Here is a 20,317-nt window from a genome sequence, read left to right on the forward strand (position 1 = left end):
AAAGGTCTGTAATTCCACTGCCCAGATAATACAACTTATTTTTTTTCTAGTCGTGTATGTGTGTGTGTGCCACTGAGTTATTTTTTGTAAGTTAATTTTTATTGTGTTAATGATAGGTTACAATCTTGTGAAATTTCAGATGTACATTATTGTTTGTCAGTCATGTTGTAGGTGCACCCCTTCACCCTTTGTGCCCACCCCCTACCTCCCCTTTCCCCTGGTAGCCACTAATCTGTTCTCTTTGTCTACAAACATAGATTAAACATAAGATTTATCTTATGTTTAAATTCCTCATACGAGTGGAGTCATACAGAGATTGTCCTTTTCTATCTGGCTTATTTCACTGAAGTTGTTATTTTTGAGATTATCTGAATATTTCCACTGGCTCTTTGGGTCCATCTCATCGTATTTTTTAAGTGGGTGCTCTAGGGAATACAGTATAACATACTTCATCATTTACAGTCTTACTTAATGTTACTTATGTTAGTTAACATTGTACCATTTCATATATAACATAACTACAATGACTATCAGTGGGGAGAGTCCCTTTACCACTATAAAACATCTACATATAATGAAGAGCCAATGAAATGATACAATTTTTGTTTTGGACTATTATAAATATTTTAAGAAATGTAGGAGATAAAAAGTAGTCTTTTATATTAACTAGCTATTTACCATCTACTTTGCTCTTCCTTCATTCCTGAAGATCCAAGCTTCTTTCTGCTATCATCTTTCTTCTGCCTGAAGAACTTGCTTTAGCATATTTTATAGAGCAGGTCTGAGGCCATGAATTCTTTTCCTTTATCTGAAAATGTTTTTATTTCACCTTCATGCCTGAAGAATATTTTTACTGGATATAGAATTCTGGGTTGACAGGTCTTTTCTTTACTCCATGGATTATGATGAAAAACATGTGGTCATTCCAATCTTTATTCATCTGTAGTTAATGTGTCATTGAACAGCTTTCAAGGTATTTTTTTATTCTTTTTTTCCCAGCAGCCATTTTCTTATTAGCGGACAATATCTTTGGTTTTTAGCAGTTTCTTACGTGGTTTTCTTTGAGTTTAGCCTGTCTATAGTTTTCTGGGTCTCTTATATTTGTAAATCTAATTTTTTAATTCAAATTTGAGAAGTTTCAGCCATTATTTCTTCAAATATTTTTTCCACCATAATCTCTTTCTCCAATTCTTCCGGAACTCCAGTTTTTTATTATAACTATTGATATTGTCCCACAAGTCTCTGAGGCTCTGTTCATTTTTATAAAAAGTCTTTTCTCTCTATTCTTCCAATCAGATGATTTCTATTACTCAGTCTTCAAGTTCACTGACTCCTGTGATCCCCATTCTACTACTGAACCCATCCAATGAGTGTCTTTCAGAGTATATTTTTCAGTTATAAAATTTGTTCGCTTTTTTAACAGTTTATATTTCTTACTGAGAATTACTTTCTTTTCATTTATTTCAAATGTGTTTTTCTTTACCTCCTAGAATCTAGTTATAATAGCTGCTTTAAAGTTTCTGTCTGATAATTTCAAAATCTGGGTCATCTCAGGGTGGTCTTTCTCTTGAGAACTGGTCACATTTTCTCAGTTCTTTATCTATCAGGTAATTTTGGATTGTATTTTTGACGCTGTGAATGTTATGTTGTGCAGTCTGGGTACTGTTATAATCTCTTGGAGAACACAAAAAACTTTTGTTTTAGCAAGCAGTCAAGTGAGTTATGTTCAGGTTGCAATTTGTGTCTCAATTTTTGTAGGTGGTGATTTAATCCTCACTCAGTTCTCTAAGCCTCGCCTATGCTGGTTTGCATCTATCCCATATAGGTGTAGCTCAAGGGTTAGCCTGAGACTCGTATGGGCTCAGAATTAGGGAATTAGGGAATCCTCTTCTCTCAGACTTCCCTCAAACTCTCCAGCCCATGGAGGCTGCCTTCCCTGATTCCTCCGTCCAGGAAATATGCAGTTTCTCTTGAAGTGTTAGCTGCCAGGGCTACCATGCCACACTGTGACTGGGACCTGCTCCTGAGGCAAAGATGCATGAGAAAAGAAAATGGGAAACTCACCTCTGTGTGGGACCCTCCCCACAACGTATCTGCTTTCATTTTCCAGAACCTTACATAGTTGTTTTCTGTATTTTTGTCTGGAGTTTTTAGTTGTAATCAGTGTGGGTGGGGGGGGAGAGTTTGTAGTGGTCTTATGGGACCACAGTAGAACTAGGACTCTCATGCTAATTTTTAAATAATATTTTTGCTGGGCATAGAAAAACAGATCGGCAGTCACTTTCCTTCAGCCCCCTAAAGGTGTTTTTCCAGTGTCTTCTGACATCATAGTTTCTGTTCAGAAGACCACTGTCAGTTTCCTATTGTTGCTCCTTTAAAGGTAATATATCTCTTTGGCTCCTTTTAAGATTTTCTCTTTGTATTTCGTTTTCCTCTATTTTAATATTAGGTGCCTAAGTATGGTTTTCTTTATATTTATTCTCCTTGACATTTGTAGATCTTGTTAAATATGTGAGTTGGTATATTAACTCACTTTCGGAAAATTCTTGGCAATTAGCTTTTTAAATGCTCCTTCTGTCTCATTCTCTCTTCTTCTTCTGGAACGCAATTATATCAATGTTGGGCATTTTCACTGAACCCCACATTCTTTTCTATATCTTCCAACTTTTTTCCTGTCTGTGCTTCAGTGTGCATATTTTCTACTGACTTGCCATCTAGTTTACTAACCTTTCTTTTTCTGTGTTCTGTCTACTGTTAAATCCAACTACCGTATTCTTAATTTTGTATCTTTTTCAGTTCTAGGAATTATACTTGATTTTTTAAAACAGATAATTATCTGATGAAATCTTCCATCTTTTCAGGTATTTTTTTCACCTTTTCCTCTATTTTCTTGAACGTATTATAATTATTTCAAAGGCCCTTGTTAATTCAAATGTTTAATAGGATCACCTGAAGGTCTGTTTCCACCATCTACTTTTCAACTGTTTTTAGTTATGGTCCTGCCTCTTGGTATAGCTTTTTTTTTTAAAAGATTTTATTTTTTTCCTTTTTCTTCCCAAAGCCCCCCGGTACATAGTTGTATATTCTTAGTTGTGGGTCCTTCTAGTTGTGGCATGTGGGACGCTGCCTCAGCGTGGCTTGATGAGTGGTACCATGTCTGCGCCCAGGATTCGAACCGACGAAACACTGGGCCGCTTGCAGCGGAGCACGCGAACTTAACCACTCGGCCATGGGGCCAGCCCGTTGGTATAGCTATTTTTAATTGAATGACAGATATTGTGTATAAAAAGTTGTAAGGACTCCAGATGATGTTCTATTCCTTCAGAAAGGGTACACTCTTTCCTCTGTTGTAGTAAAGGCTGATTATTTTACCCTAAGCACAGAGTGACCTAAGTCAAGCCTATGTTGCAGTTTTGGTCAGGATCAGTCTACCTCTGGTTTGCCGGTGCTCCTAAGGCATAGCTCTGCAAGACTTCCAACGAAGGGCCTCCCCCACCCCCTCCCCCTAGCAGCTCATGAACTCTAGCTATTGTATTCCCAGTACCATGAAACTGCTGAGAGTTCTTATTTGTCAGAGACTTTCTGCTTATCTTTTTAGCCTTCTGTCTCATGCAGTATCAGTCTTTGGAAAATGTCTTGAAGGAAAAAACTTAAGCATCTGAGGATCCCCAAGTCTCAAATTTTGTCTCTCCAGCTCCACAAGATCCCTAAAGCTCTGCTGGCCCCCTCACTGCTCCACAGTCTTCTGATAAGGCAAAGCTTAGATGAGCAACCTCTTGCTCTGTGCTCCAGATAAGCAAACGTCTTCTCCTCTCTCTAAAATCTTGCCCCTCTATTTTCTAGTTGCTTTAGCAGTTCTCCGATGACTTTAAACAGATACTTTCTAGATTTCATATAGCTTTTTGCTCTTGGGAGCTATAATCACAAGCTACTCCCTCCTAACCAGAGGAGAAATCCTATGCCTGGCCAATAATTTCTGAAGCCATGCTGGACACTGTGTCTGAAAAAAATCTGCATTTTGAAGGAAATAATGAAGCTCGGTAAGCATTTTCACATAACACTAATTTCTACTCCAGCTACAAATCACTTTCTCTCAAAACTGAACTATAAACATTATCTTAGTTAGTGAATTTTCTTTTTCCTTTCTAGTTATTATTCAAGTTCAAATTCTGATGCTTACAAACCATACATATCCCAGGAGTCTTTTTTGTAAAGCTGTGTTTAAGGAGGACGGGAAAAACAGACATCTTTGCAAGTAAGGGACTTTTGGTGGTGAAGGAGGGTAAAAGGAAAAGCAGACAATACTAACAAAACTCACCTTAGATGATGTAGTATACATGGTGAACCTTGAATACCATTTGCTTGCTTTCTCGGCTACTCCTTTTCCAGCAGTGAACATGCTGTTCCTTAAAACATCCAGTTTAGGTACTAGTAGTGTATCCAAATTAAATGAAGGTGACGAGTGGGGTAACGCATCTTGAGATTCTTCCCTAAATGGGCAAGTGGGTGAGAAGGCTGGAGAAGACCAGAGTCTATCCCTTGGCCTGTCCTCACTTTTTGTGTAACTTTTAGATTTGGTAAGTCTCACTGGCCTAGGAGAATTAGGAGGCAGGCTAGATCTTCTGCATGCCTTGACCAATGTTGGACTTTTCTTATTGGTTAATTTATCATCACATGCCCGTTGTAAATCAATGCTTGGTGTACGACTTGTCAAAGGACTGCTCATGTTATTCATATACATCTCAATTTCTTCAGCTAAATCACGTCTGGCAGATGGTGTTGAAATGCTTTTGCTATCATCTTCCCCCTCTTCCTCCTCCTCTTTTTGCTGCTGTTCAGTCTCAGCAACCAAAAGAGAGAGGGGATCAAATCCTGTTGCAACATCAGTTTTTTCAAAAGGTTTTACTGAAAAGCTGCTGCTCATACGCTGAATCCTCTTGGGATTTTGTGTAGCAACATATCCCACTTTTGATCCATCTGTTTCATTGTCTAAGTCTTCTAAGTCAAAAATAACGGGAGAATCCACTTTATCTGCCAAACAGTTAGAACCATCAAAAGGTGTATCATCATCACTAGATTCCTTCTCTAGACTGTCTCTTTTTGATCTTACAGGTGGCTTTCCAATGTCAAGACTATTTGGTCTTGTGCTTTTTGAGATAACATTTGAAAGAATTTTTGCATCAGCTCCTAATTTTTCAACCATATCACCAGGGTTTGCTTCCTGGTTCATCCTATTGAGCATAAGTCCCATCAGTACTCCTCCACTAAGATTGCGGTTTCTACTTCCCCAGGACATTTGCTGCTGCAAATTAGGTTCATTGTCACTTTTATGTCTTTTCCTGAAGCATCTACTTTGAATGTTTCCTGTTTCATTTGTATCCTCAAAAGATGATATTACAAGCAGCTCAGATGGGCTTTCTGAAAAACAAGAAAAATGCTTTTGGCCATGAAAAATGTAACATGCAAATATAAGTTGTCTTAAATATCTTAAATACTAGTAATGAAAATAATAACAGCAAGCACTCATTGAATGCCTGATATTTGCCAGATCCTATACTAGGCACTTTAATCACATTAGCTACCATAATCACTCCAACATCTGTACGGATTGAGAAAAAACTGACCCTCAGAGAGACTAACCATCTAGATCAAAGCTACCCAGTTCTTAAGTGATAGAACTGGGATTCAAATCCAGATTTGACTAAGTACAGCGGATACGCTCCTGAACATCAGAATGCACTGCTTTTTAAAACCTATAAATTAAGATTAATATTTACCCTTGATACATTTAATAATAATAAATTTATATTAATTTCACTAAATTGATTAAATAAAAATGGTTATACAATTGTGGTTGTGCTAGATGGTCTTGAGATTCTGAGTCTTCTGCCTATAATGAAACACAAAACCAAAAACACTAAACCAAACCAAATAAAAAGCATTATCCATAAATAAAAAATATTTTGAAAGCTCTAAATCCTTATGACTATAGATGTGGCCAAGTAATTTTACCTTTGCTTTACATACTGATTACAAGTTTATACCAGTTAAACGTGAATGGCCACTTTCTATTCAGAAACACTGTTTGCTGCTTTTTACCAAATTACTTAGGTAACCAATGTTGAAAGCAGAAATCTAGATTTCTGATCACTTTAATTGTCCTTATTATGTGGGAGTGTTCTAAAGCATTAGTCTAGGTATGTTGTCAACTATTCTTTTTACATGCTTTATCCAGCAACATCAGCTCTCTATAACTAGGCAATTACTAAAAATGTCCCTTCTCCTGTCATGTGATGCATTCAGGTAACAGGATAGGAGATAATAAAAGGGAATACTAGAGACCATAAAAGCCTACCAACTAATAATGTTTAATGAGCATATATCATTAACAAGGGAAATAGCATAGCAGAGAGGTAGTTTATTCTTTTTTTCTATATCAGCTTATGATTAAGGACATAAGAAACCAAGAATACACTTTCTTCTGATATTGTGGGCAACTTTCTGCTTGATAGGTTAAATGTTATCAAAGATTTGGCAGAGTCTTATAACCCAAAATAATACTCAGGCATTAGATTTAAATAGATGTGCAAAGGTTGCTTTGCAAAGTCAGAACAATGCTATTTATTGACCGAAAGGCAAATAAAGCTGGTTATCAAACTACACTAGGGGTTGGAAAACCACATCTCTGAGACAAATCTGGCTCGTGGATTGTTTTTGTACAGTCTCAAATAGTTTTTACACTTTTAATGGGTTGTTAAAATCACATACCCACAAAGAAGAACAGACTACAGCGACTGTATGTGGCCTTCAAGGCCTAAAATATTTATTGTCTGGCCATTTACAGAAGAGTTTGTCTCATCTTAAGTTTATACACATGCTAAATTCCATCAGACTAGGCTGGATGCCACGTGCCTCTAACACAAAGGCTGCAAACTATTTGACTTCCTTGGGCCAGGTGGCTCTATGACATAATTCTGGCCAGTACTACTAAAAGTGGTAGTTTTCGAGGGTTTCTGGAAAAACTTCTGCTTCCTGGTAAAAGGGGATAGATGTGACTGGTGGTCTCCTTGCCCATTCATTTTCTGCCTTGCATAGATAGGTGATGCCTGAAGTTGCTGGTGGCTATCTTATAATCATGGTTAGGTTGAGAGAACTGATGGCAAAGCTCCTGAACCAATGTCTTGAACAACTGTTTACCTTTGAATTTCTTATTTGAGAGAAAAAAAAAATCCTTGACTTGTTTAAGCCACTGTTAACGATATTTTCTGAGACTTAAAGCTGAAAGAATTCCTTGCTGACATACTAGCCCTTTTTCAGATCTTTGAACAAGCTATAATCCCTTCCTACCACACAGCCTTTTACATATTGCTTCCCTCTGCTTGAAATGCTCCCTTCTCAATCCCTCCTTTGCAACACCCATCCTTATTTATTCTCTACTCATCCTTCAGATCTAAGCTCAAAAAACATACAGTCACGTACCATATAATGACATTTCAGTCAGTAATGGAGCGCATATAAGCTGTTGGTCCCATAAGATTAGTGCCATATAGCCTAGGGGTGTAGTAGGCTATACCATCTAGGTTTGTGTAAGTACTGTAGGGGAGGAATATGTACACATGGGAGAAACTCAGAAAAGCCGAGTAACTTGTCAAAATGGCTGAAGCCCTCACCTTAAATACTATTCTCAGCTAAAGACAAATGATGATGTTGGGGGTGGGGAGAGTCACGGACTTCAAAGGGAAGGCAATTCACAGGTGGGTGAAAAGGAGCAAATGTTTGGAAAACAAGTGTGTGTTTGGCTACACAGAAACAGAAGAACACAGAGGGGAGCCCAACAAACAGGCTTTTCTAGGTTCCTCCCTGTCTACCACCTAGTTTATGTTATGCTAAGGTGATAGCTTGTTTCCTAAGATGGGTTTTTTTATCTGAATTCTTTCAGGCAGTTAAGGGGGAGGTAACAAGGAAAACTTCCCGAGCCTTTTGCTTTTTAAAAATAATCAGCCTAGGGCCGGTTCATGGCTGAGTGGTTAAGTTCGTGCTCTGCTTCACCAGCTCAGGGTTTTGCCGGTTCAGATCCTGGGCATGGACCTAGCACTGCTCGTTGGGCCATGCTGAGGCAGCGTCCCACATACCAGAACTGACCCACACTACCACATACCAGAAAGACCCACAACTAAAAGATACAACCATGTACTGGGGGGCTTTGGGCAAAAGAAGGAAAAATAAAATCTTTAAAAAATATAATAATAATCAGCCTAAAACAATCCTCACATTAAAGAGACACATTTTGGGGTGGCAAATTTTGTTCCATTTCAGTATACTCTATGATGCTCATATGACTATGAAATTGCCTAATGACGCATTTCTCAGAATATATCACTGCCATTAAGTGCTGCATGACTGTATTCTCAAGGAAGCTGTGGGGGATCAGAATTGGCCACCCCAAAATATGTCTCTTTGGCTTGATTACTTTTAAGAACCAAAGACTGAAAGAAACTTTGACTTCCCCCCCAACTGCCTAAAAGAATTTAAAATAGAAAGGGCTGCTTCCGGAAGTACCTAATACCATAAGATAACTGCAACGTAATGTAAAAACGTGTCTCTCAGGTCACATTGTCTATAGTTGGCCCATTTACATTTCCATCTCCATGTAAATTGCCTTCCACCCCTTTGAAGCCCCAAACCACTACCCCCAACACCCTCCTTTCTCTTTAGCTGAAGAAGATATTTAAACTGGCAGCTCAGCTATTGTGGCAACCTTCTCAGTTTTCCTGAGTCTCTCCCATGTATACATGTTATAAAGCTTTGTTTAATTTTCTCCTGTTATTCTGTCTCATGTCAATTTAATTCATAGCCCAGCGAGAAAGACCTAGAAAGGGTAGAGGAATTGTCTTCCTCCCCTACAAAACCTTCCCTGAACAATGTTCCCCCAAACCCAGGACATGTCTCTCTATTTTATGTCCTCATAGCAATTTACAGCCCGTCTTCATGTTATTTAATCTCAGAGGATTTTTACATTTACTTGATTATTTGATTAATGTCTTCCTATCCCTCTCACCTGCTTTCTCGATGAAGGCAGGAATCATGTTTATTTTTTGTTCCTTATATCCCCAGTAGCACCTGGTATATGGTAGCATACACCAGCAGCTCAAAAAATAATTACTGAATGAATACTGTCTGCTGGGAAACAAATGCCACCAACCGACCAACCCAGATTATAACATAATCTATGACATAGCTAAATATGGTAGCTAAAAATAAAAAGTTAAAACATACTATGCCATGTAGTGCAAAAGCAGCCATAGAGAATATGTAAATGAGTGTGGCTATATTCCAATAAACTTTGGTCTATGAACAGTGAAGTATGTAATTTCATATAATTTTCATTTGTCTCAAAATATTATTCTTCTTTTGATTTTTTCCCCACCAATTAAAAATGCAAAAACCATTCTTAGCTTGTGGGCCTGTACAAAAACAGGCTGCAGGTCCAATTTGGCCCATGGGCCACAATTTGCCTACCCCTGAGCTAGAGGCATATCTAACTATGCTGCAGAAAAACAAACATCATTTCAGCAAGGCCATTTACAAACAGAGAGAGTTCAGCCTTGAGAGCATAAGTCCTTCAATATTTTTTAGATCACAACTTAATGCAGAATTGAGCTAATACAAAAATATAATAATGTAATTATATAATCAGACTATTACTACTAGAAACTCGAATCTTAGGTCCATTTAATCCCTAAAAAATGGTCTGGAAAAAATTTCTAAGATCAAGTATTATCCCACATCCTAAATTGACCTTTCCATTAACTAGTTAATAACTTATGTCACCTCATGTCACCCGCCAACAGTCAGATTATGCCTTCCTTTTCTCTCTTTAAAATACTGCTAATATCCCCGCTCACTAATAAAAGCATTGCTGTATTAATAAATGTAAAACAATATACAAAAAGCACTTTGAAAAGAAAAATATTAGATAACCTTTTGCCTCTGAAAAAACAAGAACAATATGAAGACTAAGGAACTATATGCTTCATTTAAAAATTGGCTAGGTGTATGGTACCCTCAGACTCATCATGTCACCTGCTTCCACTTCCCCTTTCCAAAAAGTCCCAAGAGTTCAAACTCAAAAGATAGGATACAGCCTACAGGTCTGTCCCTATACTTTGTTATAATCAAAGCTTGAACAAAGTATGTTATAAAATATAGAATTCAAGCTACGAAGCTATACCATGAGAAGCTGCACAAATATACAAAACAATAAGCCTGGAGAATTAAGACTTTTTTCAAAAAAAAATATTCACTAGAAATACAAATACAAGTTATTTTACATATAACAGAGGTATACTATTCAACTCACCTGTGCTTTTCCCTGAGGTGTTATCAGCACTGTTGTTATGTGCACCACTGAGGCGAACTATACTGGAAGAACTTTGAGAACTGAGCTTAGGCAGACAATCAGCACTTCCTTTTGCACTCTCACTCTCTGACACTGTAAAGATTTCAATGAAATTGTTAAAATGAAATACATATACATCATAGAAGGCATAAAGAGAAGAAGCTTTTAGTTCCAAATATTTCTACCTGAAAATAGGCTCAAAAGAAACTACTGAACACCACTACATCTATTTGTCAATCACAAATAAGGGATTCCACTTATATGAGGCCTCAAAGTGTAGATCAAATTAGTAAATACTGATCATGCAAGAGATTCATGCATACATTTTATATATCTTTGGTTGTGAAACACTGCTTGTGATGGGGGAGGCAAGGGGAAAATATAAGTCACGGATCATTAACAAAAGCATTAACTAAAAATATTGTTAAACCTCAGAAGAGAGTCACTGTTTGAAGAAATACATATTTCTACTACAAGAGTAGTATTTGACTGAAGAGTGTTTTGCCATTGAGAGGACATACACTTCATACATGAAGTATTTGTATATTGGAATATTAGACGGTGGAGAGAGCTTATAATGGGAGGAAAGAGGAGTTATAATGGGAAAGTGGAAAATAAAATCAGTACTTCTATATTTAAAGTCGCTTGTATTTTCTATTAATATAAGTTTGCAATTTTATACAATATCAACTTAATACCTACAAGAACTAGAATCACTCCCTTTCCTATCTTTTTCTTCTTGAATGTCTTCAGTAGATGTATGTCCTCTTCTAACTTCATCCTTAGATAATGAGTTATATCCAAGATCAGACTGGCCACCTGGGGGAAAAAAAACCAAACTCCTATACTCTTCATCATATCATAAACTTCTTTATTGAGAACAACTGGAATTAGGAGCAACACATTAGTATTTGGATTTACTTATATAAATTTTTCTGAATAACTTCCAATTGAAAGCATTATTTTATTAGCTCCCCTCATCTCTATTAATGTAAAAAAGGGATGATCTCAAAATAATTTATTTTTGGATCCACACTGCAGTCAAAAGTAACTATGTACATTCACAATACTACCCTAGGCTCCAAAAGACACAGACAAACCAGGCATTTTTTATACAAGTTCATGACCTTTCTAGGTGAAAGTCTGAGTTCCAACTAAGCAACAGAGAAAACTTCAGGGAACTCAGAACATTCACACACAGATCACTGGAGCCAAATGTCTGAATGATTTCACCAAAAAAACCAGTTTCCTAATTACATAAATTCATTGATAGGTAATTAATTTTTCTGAAAATTCAATTGAATAATTATTGAATTGCACATGAGTACAAATACACGGGAATGAGAAAAAAATTTAGCTTTAAATTATTAAGAAAAGCAAAAGTTGCATTGATAAAAGAAAACTTCTAATACATTCTTCTTTTAAAGAGGCTCTCTGTAATTGTCAGCAAATTCCTTTTACTAGATTAGTGTCAAACATAGCTTTTGGATCCTAGTTCTTTATCTTAGGAGACATGATTTTAAGTAAACCATGTAACCTTTTTGTTTGGATCTCAAGTTCCAAGACTTATAACACACAAGGTTATTATGAATACATGAGAGGTTATATATGAAATGGTTTTATAAACTTGTAAAGAACTATCTAAAGAAACTATATTAAGTGTCACTAGGTATTTACTTTAACATCTTTGTTATAATTTTGAGTTTGTATTTTTTCTAATCAAACTTTCAGCTCTATTTCCAAAGAAACTACAAACTTAAAAATGTGAAGATAATCTTAAAGAAATTCATGCTTTTATTAGGTTCTTCACTGCCTTAAGATAGCCTTTTTAAAGGTCATAGTTAAAAACAAAAGATAGATTTCTTCATTTTTAAGAGATAATGCCTGAAGATGACTACTATAACTGCTTAAATTCATACTGCATCATCAAAAAGTAAAACCAGGCAAGGAAGAACAACTATGAAAATACATTTCAACACAAGCAGCTTATATTTATTACTCTTAAAAGTTGGCATAAAAGAAAAAAAAAGTTGGCATAAAAGGAGACAGACTAAAATAATGTCATCATTTGCAGAGATAGACACCTTCATATTTTACTATAATGCTTGGATTTTTAAATCTAAAGTTTCTGTCTGTCAGGAGGTGAACCTTATACTATATTCGAAAGTTGTGTAATTTTTTTTTTTTGAGGAAGATTAGCCCTGAGCTAACATCTGCTGCCAATCTTCCTCTTTTTGCTGAGGAAGACTGGCCCTGAGCTAACATCTCTGCCCATCTTCCTCTACTTTATATGTGGGACGCCTGCCACAGCATGGCTTGCCAAGCGGTGCCACGTCCGCACCTGGGATCTGAACCGGGGAACCCCAGGCCACCAAAGCAGAAAGTGTGAACTTAACCACTGTGCCACTGGGCTGGCCCCATAAGTTGTGCAATTTTTTAAATGTAATGATGAAAATGGCAGAATTATTCAAGTAACTTATTTTTTAAGTGTGTCAGTTTTAATAATACTTAGAGAAAGCATATGTACATAGCATATTTTAATGAAATTAATGCCACCTTCAGTGTTAGAATACTACAAATTTTTTATATATATTTAAAATTTTTTATTATGACTTTCTATTGTAACATACTTTAAGACTCACAAGAGGTTACAAAAATAATACAGTACAGAGAATCCCTGTGTACCCTTTCCCTAGCTTCCCTCAATGATAACATATTACATGAAACACAGTACGTTGATAAAACTAGGAAAGGGATGTTGGTATGGTATTGTTAACTCAGATCAGGGCTAAAAGTTTCCTTCTTTAAACTCTAATAATATTTTCCTAATTAAAAAGAAGAATTTATCTTAAGAAAATGATGTGATAAAGAGATGTGTGCTATCCAGAGGTAACTGGATTATCATGGACTAAATATGTGAATCAATTCTCTTAAGCTTTTATTTCTATTCAACAAAGAATGAACAACATTGCATATAGTCATGAAATACAATATCAAATCAAGTGCCTAAACATATAAAATTAAAGAGTGACAGTTAAATACATCATTGAAAACTGAAATTTAAAAAAGACAAGCTGCAAATCTAGTTTTTAAAATGTATTGTAATAAACATATACATAAGCCCACACAAACCTGTACTAGATCTATCATCAGTAGCATATACTTTGATTAAACCCGTATTAAAAGGTGCCTGCTCCACAGTGTGTGTCCCATGACCACTATCCATGCTGCCATGACTAACAGCATCCAGGTCACTGCCATCTGCTTAAGAACACAATTTGACAACATTTTACTACTCAGGGAGATACTGGAAATACACATTAGTTTGTTGCTCAAGCTAATAATCTACTAATACCAAACATGAAAAGTGCCACATAATTAGCAAAATACAACTATAACAAAGAAACCTATTTTGAATTATTAATGAATACTAAAAACAAGACCACCAAAAGTTGGCAATTTAACAGTTACAAGAAAGAAAGTGAAATTTGGTGTTTTTTAAAATGGGAAGAATACTCTAAAATTAGAATTTGCTTAATGGCAATAAAAACTAGAAAACATTCAATATTTTGAAACTATTTAAAATTTCTAAAAAATGTAAAATGTAATTAGTCAATTAATTTTAAAGAAAAAATAAAAAACATGCATCCCTTAGAAACCTTTACCTGAGAGAGTTGTTTGCGATAAATGTGCATGTTTCTTTAAAGCTCTTTTGAACTGTGCCACTCCTAAAACAACATTTCTTACTTTTGTCCAAAGAAAATAGCCACTACGACTTCTTGAAGGCCATGTACTTTCCAAAACAGCCTATTCATTCAACAAAATAAAGTCATTAGTAAAATAATTTTTATAAATGAATGCACACTGGCTGTAGAGTCAGGCTAAAGAATATCTAAGTAGAATATCTAAAGAATAAAACAAAATAGAACAAAAAATCTTACTTGATCTACAAAATATATTTTAGATACTCTAAAATAACCAAATAACCCTTGCATCAATTATTTTTGCCATTAAATTAAGGTCGTATAATCACAAAAGTAATGTTATTTTTCCAATAAATCAAAGTAAATACCTTATTATAATAACCATAAGTAATGGCATTGGGGTCAATACCAGCTTTCTGCATTTCAAAAAGCACTCGAACTGCAAGCACCGGCTGATCATACTGTCCACAGAGCTGCATAAGAATGCGGTAGCACACCTGAAACACAGTAAGTTCCAGAGTGTACAGAAACAAAATATCCACGTACGTGCATCTAGAATGAAATAATGAACCTCAAAGAATAATTGTTACCTCATCGGGTGGATCCATCTTCTTTGACTGCATTTTCTTAAGCACATCATATCCTGTTTTCAGAGCCCTGACTTTTGAATGACATACTTTCACATAAGCTGGGAGACAAATAAACCACAGTCCATAACAGTGACGCAGCAGACACCTAGACCACATCTGAGGAATGGAAGAATACCTCTTGGCAATTTTATGGGCTGATTTAATTTCCTATAGAAAAAATGCAAGGATCTTATTAATAAATTCACACATGTAAGCCTCTTTATTTAACTGAATGATGAACAAGTACGGGTCACATGCTTTTATAATGTTTCCCTAACAAAACTGTCTAGAATTAAAATGTCTATTCAAGCCTCTTCTTGAATTTGTATTACACACATGTAAAATAAAGTCCTAGGACGAGAGAACTAGCTAATCTTTTGAAGTCAGATTACTCTAAATTATCTTCAGAATGCTACCGGGGAGCAGAATAATTTAGTAATAGTTATATATGGGGTAGTAAAGTATATTTAGGGAGGATGTGTCATATTTATTTTTGTTCTAATATTTGATAACATGAAGAATGCAAAATTATCAAAGTACCTGTTTTGTTCTTCGGAACATGGGAGAAGGGCTACCAGGACTACTTGATTTTGAAGGCAATTTGCTCTTCCGCGTCTGCAGAAATCCCTCAGGTCTTTCAAACAAATTGTTCCTAAGAACTGGAAATCCATTATAGCTGTTTTTGAAAAGAAAAAAATTTGCAAGCACACACAGATGATCATACTGGATACAAGCTAAAAAAAATTATGACCAATAACTTCTTAACTTAGAATTTATCTTAATTACTTTCTCTGCCAGACCAGGATATATACTCAACAAATACTCATGCTAATGTACCTTTCTTACCATAATATCCAAATACAGACTCGAATACATATTTTGGAGGAAAAAAGTGAAATACATATAAAGTTTGCTGAACTTGACATCAAACTCCAAAGTAACTCAAGCAAACCTTTTAAGTTAGTATTCATATAAATACACAGCAAACGTATCAGATAATCTGACAGTTGGTAAAGGGCCCACCAAATCAGTACGCTGTCAAACAGGACAGTCATCAATATCATTGCTTTGGATTAACATAGTACTGTAGAACTTCCCTCTTAAAAAGAATTACATAACACATTAGCACACCAGGACAAGCTCTCATGTTATCATGAATTGGTTTATCAGGTTAGTTTAAGCAGGTTCAGAGCCTCATTTATGAGAAAGAAAAACTGAGGCAGTTGGAGAATAAGAAAAGATTAGAATGAGCGGTTTTATGAGGAAGTGGGCCTAATCCGGGTGCTGGAACAAGGTGTTTTGGGCATTTAAAAGGTAGCAGTAGCTGGGAAAAAAAGATATTGAAAAGAACAGAAGCTCCCAAGCAGCAGACTTAACCCATTTTATAATATTCTTAAAGGAATACAAATAGTTGTGGTTAACTAAGAAGAAAACTAACTATAAAACTAACTATAATAAAAGATGGTAAACTATATATATTATACAGTACTACAGGCAAATTCAGTAGAATAAGAAAATACTGGTAATGATTGAATGTTAAGTAGACATAAAATAGCAAAGAAGTTCAGGAAAACCATGTTGCTTAAAAAAATCACTGTGGGGCCAGCCCCTGTGGCCTAGTGGTCAAGTTCAGCATGTTCCATTTTGGCAGCCCAGGTTCGGTTCCCTGGTGTGGACCTATACCGCTCTGTTAGCGGCGACGCTGTGCTGGTGGCCCACATGTTAAAAAAAAAAATAGAGGGAGATTGGCATGGATGTTAGCTCAGGACGAGTCTTCCTCAACAACAAAAATCATCGTATGTACATGGTGTGATAAGACCATTCTGTGTATCTTATGGAACTTATTGGCTTATCATTTTATACAGACAATGTAAGTATATGAGTCATCTCTTATTAAGTGGACCCACTGTATTCACTAAAGACAACTATTTTAAGTTGTTTTTCCATGATGGGTATGATTATACCAAAATTACATTGGTAGCCTCAAGAAAAAAAAATGCCTTAGATTCTTTAAAAAAATGGGAACATTTTAAACTAAGTAATTTTCTTATTAAAGGACTAAATCTAAAAGCAAAATTCAAATTACAAAGTTAAAACCAAACCACAAGAAGAAAAACAAAACTATATTAGTGAAACATACCAAAAGAAGTCTTAGAAGTATAATGCACAAAAGAGATCAACGAGATAAGATCTTGTTTACAAAGAAAATAAAGACAGAAAGAGAGAAATTAGGAGAAATATTTTGAATATCTTTGACAAAAGACAGATTTTTAAAAGGAGATATGAGCAAAATGATTAGTGGATGAAAAGTAAGGGCAGGAATCAAGTGGCCTATGAATTAACCAACATTCACAAACATCTCTTACACCACATTTTCATCTGTAAAAGGAAGAATTTAATCCAAATTATAAATGAGGTTGTCTTGAAAAATTTTTAAATGAAAATAAACTGTGACAATGAATGATAGATGTGAAATAGTATTAAAATCTTTAAGAAAGTATTGGAGAATAAAAAACATTTAAAATCTAAAAGGAAATACCATTTTAAGAAAAAATAAATGTATACTAGAAAACTACCTCTAGTATACAACAAACATATATGTATAATACACAGATAGACAGATGTATAAGAAATCTGCCTCCATCATAATCCTTATCTCACTGTGCTCAGGACTCTTCTCCTTCCCCTTATACTTGAAGGCAGAAACAATGTATCATTCAAGTCTATGTACCAAGCACTTAGAACAGTGTGACCAAATTTCCTAAATTAACAATTAACAAGATCAATTCCAATAGTTCCAAATTTCCATGACTTGAAATAAAAACTTACAGAAAAATTAATAGCCTAAAAAAATTATATGATCCAAATCGAGGCCACAAATATTGACTCAAAATTTGATTTAATCTGTCTAAACCACTAATGAATTTGTGTAGGGGGACAGAATGGAAGTGAGGAAACCAGCTTCAGTGAGAAACAAAAATCAAAATTCTATAATAAAAGTGTTACATTTTGATGGGTGGGCCCCCAACTGAATTATGAGAACAAATACCTATGCAGATATAAAGAGCTTCTCAAGTCTGTGTTACGCAAAATTATAATTTTTTTCTTTTTACACCTCAAAACTTAATAATGGATGTGAGATAACCTTATCACCTAAAAATTAAAGATCTGTAAAGTTTGCATTTTTGAAAATACCACAGTCCTTAGAAAGCTATGTCACAGATGATGGATTGCTTCTCTCTTTCAATCTCAAACATTTTGCCTTGAATACCTGTACTGTAAAGGGGGTTCTTCACCATTGGGTAGATGGGGAATCTCAGGAGGTGTTACAAAGACAGTATGTTCACTTTTGAAAGATTCATCCAGTTCTATAAGTCGCATTTCACCATTCTTGTCCATGTCCACCTGAAGGAGTTTAAAAAACATACATTAAAAAAAAATACATTGGTTAGCCACGTATTTGTCTATAGGGGAATGGTTAAATAAACCATTTACACAACTGGATATTAAAGAGCTATTAAAAAAAAAGAGTAAGTTCTCTATGTACCACTATAGAAAGCTCTCCAAGATAATTAAGTGAAAATAACAAGGTGCAGAGCACTGTATATAGTATACTATCTTCTGTGTAAGAAAAAGGGAAAAATTAAAACATATTTCATTTTTTGCTTATATTTACCTTAAAAAATATTACAAGAATACTAAGAAAAGTAATTACCTATATGTGAAAGGGGAGATGAATGGGATGGGATAGGACTCAGACTTCCCAAAGTATACTTCTTACATTATTTTGCATTTTGAATCATGAGAATGTGTTCAAGAAATATTTTTTTAAATGCATACACATGCATGTATGTGTTAAGAATATTGGGTTTGATCTGTTTTTTAAAGATTGGCACCTGAGCTAACATCTGAGGCCAATCTTTTTTTTCTTCTTCTTCGTCTCCTTCTCCCCAAAACCCCCCAGTACGCAGTTGTACGTTCCAGTTGTAGGTCCCTCTGGTTGTGCTAAGTGGGATACTGCCTCAGCATGACTTGATGAGAGGCACTAGGTCCACACCCAGGATCGGAACCAGTGAAACCCTGGGACACCAAAGCGGAGCATGTGAACTTAACCACTGGGCCACGGGGCCAGCCCCCTGGGTTTGCTCTTTGACTTATACTAAATATAACATATTTCCCTAAGCTCCTTCAGTATATGTAGAAGCACATTTGAGTTAAACTCTAGTCACGTCAGTGATAAAAGCACTTTAGTAGTACTCAGAAGAAGCAGAGACAATGCAGGAGAAAAAAACCTTTAGAATAACTAAATTGAGTAAGTCTACATCCGTGAAACAAGAAGATGCTTAAAAAAAAAGGGCATTCAGAGAATGAAAAGGAACTTATGGAAATTACAAATGATAGCAGAAACAAAAAGTATACTATATAAAGGTTGGAAGATAAAATTGAAGAAATCTCCAAAAAAGTGGAAATGAAAGACAAAGAGACAGAAAGGGGAATGGAAAAAGATTAAAAAAACTTAAGAGGATCAGGCCAGGAGGGCCAATATCCAAATAATAACATATTTCAGAAAAAGAGAACAGAGAAAATGGAGGAAAAAAAATGAAATTTTAAAAAATGCAAGAAAATTCCTCATAACTTGAAGGAAATAACTCGACAGATTAAAAGGGTCTACACGTATTCAAATCAATGGAGAAAAGAAGGCCTATACCAGGCATATCCTTATGAAATTTCAGAAGACTGGGGATCTTAAAAGCTTCCAGAGACAAAAAGAGATTAGACCCAAAAGATCAGGAATCAAGATGGTATCAGACAGATGTTACTCTGAACAATAACATTTGAAGCTAGAAGACAATGCAGCAATGACTTCAAAATTTTACATCTAACCAAATGAGCAATCAGGTATTAGAGGAGAATACAGAAATTTTCAGATAGGCAGGGCATCAAAAAATTTATCTCCCATGTACTCTTTCTCACTGAGCTACTGGAAGATGTGCTCCAGTACAACAAGGAAATAAACCAAGAAAGAAGTTACTGAAGCCAGAAAGCAGGGGATCCAACTCCGGAGAGAGGTCAATATAATTCCCAGGATGACGGTGAAGGAAAATCCCAGGATGACAGACTAGAAACTAGCAATCAGTTCAGACTGGATCATGAAGATGGAAAGCTCTAGCAAGAAGTAAAAAAAAAAAACCCAAACGAAACCTCAAAAGGATCGATTACCTGATATGTTGGAAAAACTGAGAGATTTTAGATTTTTCACTCTTGTAGAAGAGTTTGGAGATGAATTAAAATAGACACAAAACAAAAATATAGCAATTATTAACTTCAGGGAAAACAAAATCTATACACAAAAGGAAATTTAATTATCGAATACATATGGCCTAGCTGCGATTCTATATGTACTGATAATAATATTAACACTGAACAATTATGTGACCAAAACTTGTGCTATAACTACATTGGAAAAATTATAGCTATGGTAGATATGACATTAATAGATAATATACAAAACAATAAGCAGCAACAAAAACACAGTATTTGAAAATCTTAAGGTAAATGACTAAAGAAATAGCTGAAAGAGAAAG

At 35.4% G+C, this 20,317-nt stretch overlaps 1 protein-coding gene across 8 annotated transcripts in view; it reads right to left on the bottom strand.

Annotated features, from left to right (window-relative positions):
• The window catches only part of DENND4A (DENN domain containing 4A), a 109,600-nt gene that overhangs the window by 18,165 nt on the left and 71,118 nt on the right, over positions 1–20,317 (bottom strand). For 6 of the 8 annotated variants that reach the window (XM_046653079.1, XM_046653076.1, XM_046653078.1 and 3 more), the window contains 9 exons: positions 18,004–18,137; positions 15,273–15,408; positions 14,694–14,900; positions 14,472–14,600; positions 14,065–14,206; positions 13,532–13,663; positions 11,102–11,218; positions 10,361–10,492; positions 4,319–5,418 (listed from right to left, as the gene is read on the bottom strand). In XM_046653079.1, coding sequence (XP_046509035.1) covers positions 4,319–5,418; positions 10,361–10,492; positions 11,102–11,218; positions 13,532–13,663; positions 14,065–14,206; positions 14,472–14,600; positions 14,694–14,900; positions 15,273–15,408; positions 18,004–18,137 — 2,229 coding nt within the window. The remainder of the gene's footprint in view (positions 1–4,318; positions 5,419–10,360; positions 10,493–11,101; positions 11,219–13,531; positions 13,664–14,064; positions 14,207–14,471; positions 14,601–14,693; positions 14,901–15,272; positions 15,409–18,003; positions 18,138–20,317) is intronic. The other 2 variants (XM_046653080.1, XM_046653081.1) reach the window with 2 other exon arrangements.

Source organism: Equus quagga, chromosome 2, assembly GCF_021613505.1.
Source record: "Equus quagga isolate Etosha38 chromosome 2, UCLA_HA_Equagga_1.0, whole genome shotgun sequence".
In the NCBI taxonomy this organism is placed as follows: Eukaryota; Metazoa; Chordata; class Mammalia; order Perissodactyla; family Equidae; genus Equus; species Equus quagga.